Source organism: Chenopodium quinoa, unplaced genomic scaffold (assembly GCF_001683475.1).
Source record: "Chenopodium quinoa cultivar QQ74 unplaced genomic scaffold, ASM168347v1, whole genome shotgun sequence".
Taxonomy (NCBI): Eukaryota; Viridiplantae; Streptophyta; class Magnoliopsida; order Caryophyllales; family Amaranthaceae; genus Chenopodium; species Chenopodium quinoa.
The window spans coordinates 1,261,406-1,273,771 of record NW_018743697.1 but is presented as its reverse complement, the minus strand read 5'-3'; the positions used below and the strand labels follow the sequence as shown (position 1 = coordinate 1,273,771).

Here is a 12,366-nt window from a genome sequence, read left to right as displayed (position 1 = left end):
ATTTGAGAAAAATTTGATTACATTTCCCTCGACTGCATATTTTCCTTGGTCATCTTAGACTACCTTATGGACATTCTCTTCAAATATGTCTCCATGCCTTGAGGACGGATGGAACACAAACAAAGTTTCGCGATAAAAAGTGCATAAGATGGAATCTTAAAAATATACATATTACGTCGTATATATTTCATATATATTATTCGTTTGAGTCAGAGTAACATTATTTATTGTACAAAATTACAAATTGTTTTACAGTAAGGGCCTGTTCTAATAGACTGAAATCAGCTGAACAGAACTGAACTGAACTGAATATTTTATAAGAGAAGGAAATTAGGAGCTGAACTAAACTGAATTGAGCTGAGCTGAACTGAAAATAAACGTATGAAAACATGCCCTAAGTTTAATCAATTCATATCAAAATGAACAATAATAATACAATTGCATAGACATTCTTAGTAAAGAGTATTTTATGTGTTCTTTAAAATCATTATATTCCCCTTATTTGGTGAGCAAGCAATGAGGAGTAGATATGGATTGATAATCGAATACATCGTGTTGATAAAAAAATGTACAACATAACTGTTATTGCTCGATAGATACTTAAAATTATTTAAATTATTGAATTACGATTATGTAGAATACATAGTATAAGAGAACTAATAATAATAAATGAAAAAGAAAAAAAAAAGAACAATTAAAGTAGAGAGCAAAAATCAACAATGCATCAATTCAAGTTTTGTAAAGATTTTTTGTATTTTTTGGTTATATGATCCTCTTTGAATCTTTGATTGCTACTTGGTAGTTGGTAGCCCATGAAACTGCCAACTTGGCAAGAAGAGTAGGCTTGTTATTTTTTAATAGGTTTTGCGTGTTTGATCTTCTTGTCTAATAAAATACCGAGTATAAAATCAGTTTATATTACGCAGTAAACGGTATTTGGTCGACCCCATGGCAAATTGATCACATTATAGAAGATATCAAGATCTTACTTCACAGATTCCCCCATTGGGAACTCCGACATGTCTACAGAGAAGCAAATAGAGCAGCAGATTGGATAGCAAATGTTGGGCATATTGTCACCGACAAATTGGATATTCCATTCTGTACCTCTTCAGCTTTATACCCTATTCTCACCTCATATGCTTTAGGATCACCCCTCGTGAGGAGGGGGTCCTAATTCTTTTCTTTTTCTCACCTTTAAAAAAAAAAAACAGTTTATATTATATGAGTACATGATTTACGTATATATGCTCAAACTAAAGGCATCCACTAATTTATTGGTCAGGGTATTTAACGATTCTTAATGTAAGCATCTACGTCTTTGTAGAGTGTAAAGCATAATTAAAGCTTAGTTAACCAATGAAAACAAATACTTTGAATTATTATATTTTGGAAATTAGGATATTCTTCCACTAGTTAAGCCTATGCCGCAAGGCAACATCTCTCTAATATAATATATAAGTATTATTATAATCATGGTAATTAGTTTCTCTCTTTAAAGTTCCCACATTGCTCCAAAAAATAATCCAACATCATCTTTATTACCAAGCTATGACGAGCTTAGCCGCCTTTTATTTTTACAATTTATGATTAACAATTAAGCTATTAATCTACTGCTCTAATAATTAGAGTGTATTAACTTTATTTGTATGTGTTAATATATGGGTTATATTCCATATATTTATTTGAGAATAACAGTAATTTTTGAGCACTAAGTCGTCAATTTAGCTCGATATATGAGCAAGGTGCAATGGTCCCTCTTTTATTATATCTCCTCCTTTATTTGGAAGAGAATACTATATATTCGTAGGTGATATCTTGAACAAAATTCAAGTAATTACACACGAGTAGTTCTGTCAAAAAAAAAGTAACTATTTAGTGTGAAATATTGTAAGTTCATTGTCTACAAAATTTTAAATGTGTTGAGTCAAATTCAAAAAGCGAGTTTCAACTCTTATTAATAAGCTTGTTTATAAATTACTATAGAAATAATCGTGACTACTGTAATTTATGAAATTGACATTACTCTTCTTCTAGAGATTCCATTAAAAAAAAAAAATTAAAAAAAAAATCGACAGTTAAAAGAGTTACTCATCAACAAACCTTGAAATTTATGTTTATATACCGTTGATCACGTATGACTGATGAGTAAAGTACGAAGTATACAATCTTGTTATCTTGCTTAAGTATAAAGGGGTCCTTTTAGGAAGATATGAGTTTATATGCTCTAAAATTTATGCACTTTGCTAATCTAAATTTCTCCTTGAGAATGAAAAATAAATAAATAAATAAAATTGAGTAAACTTGGACAAGATCATGTAGGGGCGACGAGGGGTAGGGCAAATTACCGTCGTTTTAGGCAATTATTTATCACCAATCGATATTATTGTTGGACTGACGTACTTCACCTGACCAATTGGAAAATTCAGGGCCCAATTTTTGCGTTTTTAGCAAATCTTTTTTGGTGAAAATACACCAATTAATTAACTTAATCACCGACAAATTGTCCTTATAAATAATGTTATGTTTTGAAAGTTGTGTACATGCTAAACAAAATTAGGGATGTCAAATCTCATCTACCATAACCCATAAGATGTTTAAATATCATATCTTATTAAAGAAATAATCTCCTGAATTAAGTCGACAAGGAGGGATTTCTAGTTATTAAAACCAAAAATATAAAGTACAATTAGTATTATATTAATCTGCACTTGTGAATAAATTGACTGGCATGATTCGCTCCATTATTATTCGCCATTGTACATGTCGTATATAAATCCATTAGTTTAAAAAAAAAAATTATGCTTTTTGTGAAAGGATATATTATCAAGGTGAAAACTGAATGTTTTGAAAAATATGGTAAAAGAGGAATAATATAGTTATATAGGAATATTCCCAAAAAATAGCAAAATTTTGGAAAATATATATGGGGATCCTCCCATTTTTCCATCCCAATGGGCTTGGTTTTGGAGTTATGAATGAGAATAGGGCAAAGTGATAGTGAGATGTAAGGATGGCATGGATAATTGTACATATTTTGGTGATGATGGACTGTTGTTTGCATGCTTGTATATAAGATATCTACAAGTGTTAATTTATAAAATTTGTGTTTATAAGATTTCTTTTAATATAAAACATTCTTCATTTACAATATATGTAATCTCTTAGGTTTTCAGGCTAAAAACATGTTCATTAGACATTTTGAGATCAGATCGATCATTTAGGTCCAAAAGAATCTAATTTGAGGTTAAAATTGACAAAAAAAAATTAAAATTTCTTGTTTTGCATACTAAAACATATCAGATTTACGTAATGCATGCATTTTTGAGAATGTTTTGTCAAATTTGGCCTCAAATCAAAGTTTTTAGATCACAATGACCTCCTAAACTTTAATAGAGCAAGTTTCATCACGTAAATTGATGATTTTTTTAAAAAAATATGGAACTTAACCGTTCTAAGTTCTAACGGCAAATGTTAAGTGGCTGTGAATTTTTTTTTTTTTTTCTTCTTCTTCTTCTTCTTTTTATAGTGATATTTTCTTTTCTTTTTTTTTCCCTTTATTTTTGACATCTTTTAGTGATATTTTCACATAAAAATTAGATTGAATAGTTAGTTCAAAATATATATGGTGTTTTGAGGAGTGGTAAATTACAAGATTTTCTAATTTATACAAATTTACCACTACTAGTCAATGGGTTGGAACTGGAAAGAAATTTTTGTAGCAAGTAGCAACCAAGATACTAAATAATATTTGTATTGAAGATTTGTAGAACACGTGTAAACCCAAAACAGAAGATAAATTAGAATAATGATATAGAACATTTGTCAAAAGTTGTATCTTCATTTAAATCATTTCCAATAATATTCAAATTAAAGTCATAAATAATTGAGCTCGCAAAATGCAAATAATGGAATTGAGATTTAATTAGTTCTCTTATAAAATAATGCAGAGAAATTTGGTCAAAAAAATTTTAACTATATAAATAATATAGTATTCCTCAAAAAAAATATATATATATATAAATAATATAGTAATGTACACATAACTACGAGTATAATACTTCAATTAGCATTATCGTAAAACAAATCCCACTTTCTAAGAAGATTGGTTCGTTCATACGATCACATGTTTCCGGTGGCTAATTATACTAAACCACACGTTAACGGTGACTAATTAAACCAAATTACACGTACACAACATTAGAAAATTCTAATTAATTAAACTTCCATATGCCTCAAATAATTTATTAAACTATACTAATTCGTACACGTTAACTGTGATATATATGTCCCATGAGATTTTCGTTGCCACTTCAATTTATTGTAAAGTTAATTGTTTTGCAAATTGCTGCTAGCTTAGCTTTTTTGCTTCACCAATCACTACATACATACCGTGTTAGATATACAATGTCACCCACTAAACTTTTAAAAATCATGATTTATGAATTTAGGTTGATAAAAGAAATTAATTAAACAAATAGACACCAACATTTGTAAATTTAATCAAGCCGTTTAAATTAACATACCATATGATTTATTTCCATATGCATAATGATATTGTCCTATTGTATTTGTATAACATGGAATTGAATTGTTCATTGTAAGTATTTTAAATATACCTTAGCTGAATGAGGTTAAATAAAGTTTAGAATAAAACGACTAGTAATTTCGAATGAAGAGCACAACGTAAGTAGATTACAAGGTGAAACAAAATTAGCAAATACAATAATTAAAAGTCTCTTCATAAAATTCAATTCAATATGACTATATGAGTGATGAGCTTGATTTTTACAGCAATGGAAAAATAATGCGTAAAAATAAAAATATTGGTATTATTAGAACAACATAGATAAATTTTAAATAATATATACTCCTTACTACATGGTACATAATTACATAATGATAGAGTATAAAACATATTCCTGAGCCTCAACCATCAGTTTAAGCTTTTGGTTGAGATGGTCCTTTAACATGGTATCAGAGCCAGCGTGACACAAAGGTCACGGGTTCGAATCTCATCCACCCCCACTTTCAAGTGGAATATTAAGCGTTGGGTATGAGAAGGACTCATGTTGCATCCACACTTCTAGCTCAAACGGACTCTCGTGTGAGGGGGAGTGATTGAGTATAAAACATATTCCTGGGCCTCAACCATCAGTTTAAGTTTTTGGTTGACATGATCCTTTAACACTAAATATATTTTGAGTTTGCATGTACTGATCATTGACACTCAATAGTCATTATGAAAAACAAATGTTTTGAACATCGGTAGAAAATTAATGTAATGAATTGAACATGGTGGTTTATAAATAAATAAATAAAATCAACAATATACATATATAGGTTGGACAAAAGGTCGAGTAAGGAATCAAATGCCGGTTATACCAAAATTAATTGATAAAGCTAAATGATTCCAATATATATTCCATCACTGCTAGGTATATGTAACAGGAGAAAAAGGATGTGGAGAATAGAGTCTCTTGCATTGTACTTAAGAATTTTACCATTTATTATTACAAGCATGAAATGGCTACATTGCCAACATAACTACAAAAGCTGAGGCAAAGCTTCTAAATTTGGGTACTAGCTTGCTTGCAATTTTGCGATTTACTCCATATATATGTTATTATAGCCAATTAAAAAAAAAAAAAAAAAAAAAAAAAAAAAAAAAAAAAAAAAACAGATTCGAGGCTTTTATATCTAAAACCATATGAAGTTAAAAATTCATTCACATAGTCGCATGGGGTTATTACTATATCTATATGTGCTAATGTTTTTGCTAAAGACTTTGTTAACGTACCAAATATTTCATCATTCTACATTTACAAATTAGGAGGTTATAGAATGCCAACAACCTTTTGCGTGCGTAGCTATTCTATTATTCGGTCTACTATTGTTTTCCCATTTGAGCTTTTGATAATACTCTTTGTAGAATTTATTCACTCGCAAAACAATTTTATACTGATAATACATTCATTTTATTGTTCGTAGTACTTTAATGATATTTGTTAATACATTACTTGTTAAGAAAAAAATAATACTATCAATTACACCTTTTAAACAAGGTTTTTTCTTTCTTTTTGAACAATTCAAGTAAGTTAGACAATTACAATATTTTTTTACAAGTGCAACTTTTTTATAAAGACTAATAAAAAGCAATTTAACATTTCTAAGGAGTATGTTTTTATAGGAGCAGTTATCCATTGGTCAATGAGTCAATTTATATAGAAGTAAATAATTCATCAAGAACAAAAATTTCTCAAGAAAATTGGCAGCTATTGACTATTATTGAGCTTTTATTCAAACACCCATCTTATCCTTTGAACGAGTAATAAAGAGAGTATTCATTACAATTCAAACACCAATTCTTTTAACCTTTCAAGCCCATTAAACTAGCTAAACCCCTCGTTGCCCTAAAGTGAAAAAATGAAAACCAAAACATGTACCTACTCATGAGTCATGAATTCATGATACTCACATTATTATTATTTATCTCGAATGAACCTTTACTTTACATATTATGAAATACATAACTATAATGAATTATTACAAGACTATCTTATCATATACCCGAGTATCTAGTATTAGAATCTCTTTATTTTATGAAATTTAAATTACTTTTGGTTTTGAGCTTTTTCATAGCTAGCTTGGTCAATTTGTCCTTCAAATTTTGTGAATACCCTTTATTGTTTCACCCCTCGCTCTTACCCTCATACCATATACTTTTTCACTTACTCTAGTACGAGTATCAATTAGTTATATCCATCTTTGTATTCACATCACTTACATGTTTTTTCTTTAACTTTGCCTGTATTTTTCTTATATATATACTCACTTGCCTTTCCCATATTTTCTAAACCCTATATTGTGTACATAATATGTACTTGCCGGATATTAAATGAGTCGAACTTTTTAAAACAATGCAATTATAACTTAAAATGAATCTGTATTTGATGTTATTTAATTACATCGTACTATTTCTGATATGAGGCCGTGAGGAAAGGGAAAAAGAGGGGACAAACTTGACACGAGTCTTTGATTAGGCCCATAAAATTTGTAAGAATCATTAATTAATATCCACTTAAATACAATCAATGAAAATGATTCAAGGAATCTAATCACCCACTCAAAATTACATTACAAAAACATAAATAAAAAAGAGCAATTTGCCCGGAAATATCTGACTATCTGCCCGTCGTCAGTCCATAGTTCTGACTACCCCACACGGTCAGTCTTTTCTCTCTCTAGATCAACGGGCAGTCCCAAACTCCCACACTGCCCGTGCCCCAAATTTCTCTCTCCTCTATCAATTTTAGTCCAACTAGTATTAGTATACATACTAGACTAAAGGCCTACTTTTAAACCACCCTTCTCACTTTCCCTTTCATCAATCCTACGCCACCCACCACCGTGCACGGTGGTTCTGGTGCACGGCCTGGTGGTTTATCTTACTGAATAAAAAATGGGTCAGGGGATGAGCTGTGCGTCTCCTAATAACCATGAAAATGGGATTTTTAAAGCAGCTCAAATGGGTGATTTAGATGCTTTAAAATCAGAATTAGAAGATGACCCTTCTCTTTTACATGAATTTTCTCTCTATGATCGTAACTCTTTGCTTCATGTTGCTGCTTCTAATGGTCAGATCGAGGTGGGTTTATGAGAAATTGATTTCTGGGTTTTTTTAAAGGTTTGATTTTGGAATGTGGGTTTGTTTAAAGATGGATTTTTGGACATTTTTTAGGTTGTTTCTTGGCTTTTGGAACGATCTGTTAATCTTGATGCCTTAAATCGTCATAAACAGGTGAGCTTAATTTAGTTTTTTCGGGGGTTTTTGTTTGTTCTAATAATAATAAAAATTAAAATTAATGGGTTGACTCATTTGTTGATTAATGGTTGAATGATTCAACAGACACCTCTTATGATGGCTGCTATACACGGGAAAATCTCGTGTGTGGAGAAGCTCCTTCATGCAGGAGCCAATGTAAGTCAATCTTCATTTTATCCATAACTTTCTCATTTTTTGCTAATTTTTGGGAATATGGGAAAAATCTGTCTGAAATTGAAAAAATAAGTTGCAATATTCAAGTAAGTTTCATGTAATTTCTAGCAAAAATATGTGAACTATGATGATATTTTAGCAAAAAATATGAACTTTGATGATATTTTGGGTAAAATTTGATTTGGGTTTTAAAAGTTTTGGTAGTTGAGAAGTTAAATTAGTGTGATACTAATATGATAATTTGTGGGATATTTTCAGATTTTAATGTTTGATTCTTTGCGAGGAAGAACTTGCTTACATTATGCTGCCTATTATGGGCATTCAGATTGTCTAAAACTCATTATTTCTACCGCCCGTACATCGCATGTTGCCATTTCTTGGTATGTCTCTTATAAACACCAACCTAATTTAATAATCTGAGTATCTTGTTGAAATTAGATTGTATTATTGGATGAAATTGGGGTAACAATTGAGGTGGATTTTCAGGGGATTTGCTCGATTTGTGAATATTAGAGATGGAAAAGGCGCTACCCCATTACACTTGGCAGCCCGTCAAAGACGGCCTGAGTGTGTTCATATTTTGCTTGATTGTGGGGCTTTAGTTTGTGCTTCTACTGGAGGATATGGGTGAGTAATGGATGGTTGTAAAGGTGTACCTAATTTGTTGAATTTGGCACTATTGAGATTTCATTTGTCTAAAGTGGTTTGGAATTATTGTGTGTAGCTATCCTGGGAGCACTCCACTACATTTGGCTGCGCGGGGCGGATCCCTTGATTGCATCCGTGAATTGCTTGCATGGGGCGCGGACCGGCTGCAAAGAGATGAATCTGGGTATGGATCTCTTTCCATACTTCTCTTTATTGATTGTTGTTATTTAAAAATTCTGTGTTGAATGATTCTCTAGATGTCAAAATCCCGTGTATTTGGTAATACTCCCTCCGTTTCATATTGCTCTTCCTTCTCTGACCAAATCTTTCTCACAAAAAGATTCTAAGTAGAACAATAGGAAATGGAGGGAGTATCAATGTATCATGTTGTATAAGAAACTTGTATTCATTTTCAGAATTGATGTTCTGTTTAAGTAATCTATGGTTTAAAGCTAGATGTTCCAATGTTGGCATTTCCCGTTTACTATGCTCATAGTTCCTTTATTGAAATCGCAAGTGAATAAAAATCTGAAATAAGAAGAAATTATCTCAAAGCTGAAATCTTAAATAGATCCTCGTATTATATTTTTGAGTTGAGTTAATTGCTTGTGCTGACTGTTGTTCGACCTGTTTTTACAGGAGAATACCATACCTAGTGGCTTTAAAGCATAAGCACGGGACATGTGCCGCCTTGTTAAATCCGTCATCAGCAGAGCCTCTTGTTTGGCCTTCACCATTAAAGTTCATTAGTGATCTTAATCCAGAGGCCAAAGTTTTACTCGAACGGGCTCTAATGGAGGCCAATAGGGAGAGGGAGAAGACCATCTTAAAAGGAACTGATTACTCAGTTTCTTCTCCATCACATTCAGATAGTGGGGAAATTGATGATAGTTTGTCAGAGGTATACATACTGCTTCTTCAACATCTTTTTGAACTTGGTAACATTGTGATGAGGAAACAAATTATAAGGTGGTGTTATCAGTCTAAGTACATTATATGTCAGAATGATAGGAAGAGTATGGTGGTTATTCTAAATGCACAAGCAATAAGGGATGTTTAATAATGATCATCTCCACAATGACTGATGCTAATGATGCTTGAAATTGCTGTTTATAAATGCTTTTTGTTATTTCAAAAATGTTTGTTAGTCAGCATGGTTAGGACTTTGGAATTGATGAAATTAATTGTGATAATTGCAGACTAGTGAATCGGAACTATGCTGCATATGCTTTGACCAAGTCTGTACAATTGAAGTCCAAGACTGCGGGCATCGAATGTGCGCTCATTGCACCTTAGCTCTTTGCTGCCATAATAAGCCAAACCCAACAACAGCAAGCGTAAATCCACCTGTTTGCCCGTTTTGTCGGAGCAACATTGCTCGTTTAGTTGTCGCTAAGTTAAGCATAGAAACCGATGATATTGATTTGTGCTCCTCAAAGTCAAGAAAATCGAGGAGATCATGGAACTTAAGTGAGGGTAGTAGCAGCTTCAAGGGCCTCTCGGCCTTTGGGAAGATGAGTGCTCGAGGTTCAGGGAGAATCAGTGCAGATGAGTTGATTGATAAGCCAAATGAATAGAGAATTGTTGGCATTTAAAGGTCCGAGCTTTTGAACAGGTGCTAAAAAGGTCAGTCGTGGTCGTTCCAAGAACCTGTTTTGGGTGACCTTATAATTATATAAATATCTATACATAGAAACTGCATATGCCAAAAAAATGTGATGTGGGAAATGAGGGCAGAGAGGAAGCATGAAGGAAGAGGATTGCGAGGGGAAACTTTGGTTTGGTAAGTTTGTTCTTTCGGGTCATTATTTTGTTGTTCTTTGCTTAGAATTCAAATGAAGTGCGAACCATAAATTTTTTTTGGGGAGTCAGTAGAAACTGTTACCAGTCCCTTAGATAGCATGAATTCTTTTTTTACCTTCTAGAGAAAATATTTATTCATCAATGGCTGCTCGATTTGATAACGTCATTGGTTAGACCCTTTGTAAGAGTCAAAAAAACATGGTGGGTTCATCACCTACCTTTCATCCTTCTACCTCGTCGAGTCTTTACCTTTTCTCTCCTCGCCCTCATTTCCCCTCTTGATGTAGGAGTAAAAGAGGGATCATGGGCAAGTACTGTTTTACTTAATTTTCTATGATGTAAAAGCCACAATACAATGTATATTATATCAAGGCTGAACTTCTGGTTTGCAATAAAATAAGATCTTACAAATTAAATAAGATGTACGGAGATCTATTGTTGAAGATATGCTTATTGAGTTATTGGTTCAGGTTTACCTCATTAAAGATGCTTACAATGTTAGTGGATGTACGTACTTATTCGGTGGGAAAGTTTATTTTATGTTTGACATTCTTTCTTATACAGTGAAAAAAAGAAATTTATTTGAGGTTACAATTTACCTATTTTTTAAGTGGTAACTTTTAATATGATCTACGGAGTAATAAATTAGGATGAGATAGTCTCAATAAAGAGTTGTATATATTGCGCTCATATGTCGGTATGTCATGAGTTGACATGGGTGGTTGAGATAGAGATAATTATAATTATTGACAACTTGATTAATTTATGGTAGCTATTTCTTCATCCTTAAACCTAGATCTCATCTACTTTAGGTGAACTAGTTTAATCCAGTAAGTAGCGGATAATGATGAACAAGATCTACAAGAAGTTTGAGAAGAAAATTACAAGAATAGACGAACCAATTCATGAATCATAATAGAGGTGAAGAGATCATGTGAACGTGTACAAATAGGGTCAAATAATTTGATAATATTCTCCAAATTTAAAACTATCTTATGAATGTGAAATGTCTTTAAAAAATCAATCAGTAAATGAAATACAATTGTCAAAAGTACACGTAGTTTTGTACCTATCAAAATTGTTGTCTTTTACTTTCATCATCACCAATATATGGGGCACTTTTGCTTTGCTATTTTGCCACCGTTGCCCGCGCCTGAAAATGACTCTTGGATAATTTGTTCTAATTTTAAAAACTTTAAGATATTTAATTATTGACTTGATAACGACTTGTAGATCATATTTGACCTATGAATGAACTAGTGATACATATTCATTCACATAATTTTTTTTATTATTTTTTGATACATAATTTAATTGTATATATTAGTTTAATTTATGTTCCATGGATAATTGTGGATGACCATATGAGATAGACTTCGATTTATACAGTCTATCACATCTCTTTGGATATGTTACTCGAATAACTTGGTAGTTACTCGGTTAAGGGTTACTTGAGTGATTCGTTCCAAGGTTACTTCGTCAAGGATTACTTGAGGAGTTCGATTAAGGGTTACTTGATTAGGAGTAACAGTAGTCCCGAGCTTCTGGGCTACACAATATAACTAGCCATAGAGAAAATCCCCCAAATTATAAAGGTCATTGGATCCAACGTCATTATCAGGAGTCCCTAACCTCTCTCATACGTTGATGGGGAGTGCCAAGTCGGACCATGGGTGAGATGCATGGGCAAGAGACAATAGGGCCAAAGGAGGGCCAAAACTGACAATGTACACGTTTATAAGCTGCTTTAAGTAAAGAATATGTCGTGGGCCAGTGGGCCCTCTGATTTGTTTTAAGGACAGATCACCGTACAGTGTCTTATACATGACGCATGTCTTCTCACTAGTCAGATTTCAAGTTTGCTGCTCTTTTTGCTAACACACTAAACTTATACCAAATGCTTTGTGTTAAATGCT

General features: G+C 32.2%; 1 protein-coding gene across 1 annotated transcript; it reads left to right on the top strand.

The window, feature by feature from the left end:
- The first annotated feature begins 7,462 nt into the window (after nucleotides 1-7,462).
- Nucleotides 7,463-10,919, top strand: LOC110684071 (putative E3 ubiquitin-protein ligase XBAT31). The gene is made up of 8 exons (XM_021860470.1): nucleotides 7,463-7,648; nucleotides 7,742-7,801; nucleotides 7,910-7,981; nucleotides 8,258-8,379; nucleotides 8,486-8,626; nucleotides 8,724-8,831; nucleotides 9,287-9,548; nucleotides 9,847-10,919. The coding sequence occupies exons 1-8, from the start codon at nucleotides 7,463-7,465 to the stop codon at nucleotides 10,222-10,224; spliced, it is 1,329 nt and encodes a 442-aa protein (XP_021716162.1). The 3' UTR covers nucleotides 10,225-10,919.
- Nucleotides 10,920-12,366: the final 1,447 nt, after the last annotated feature.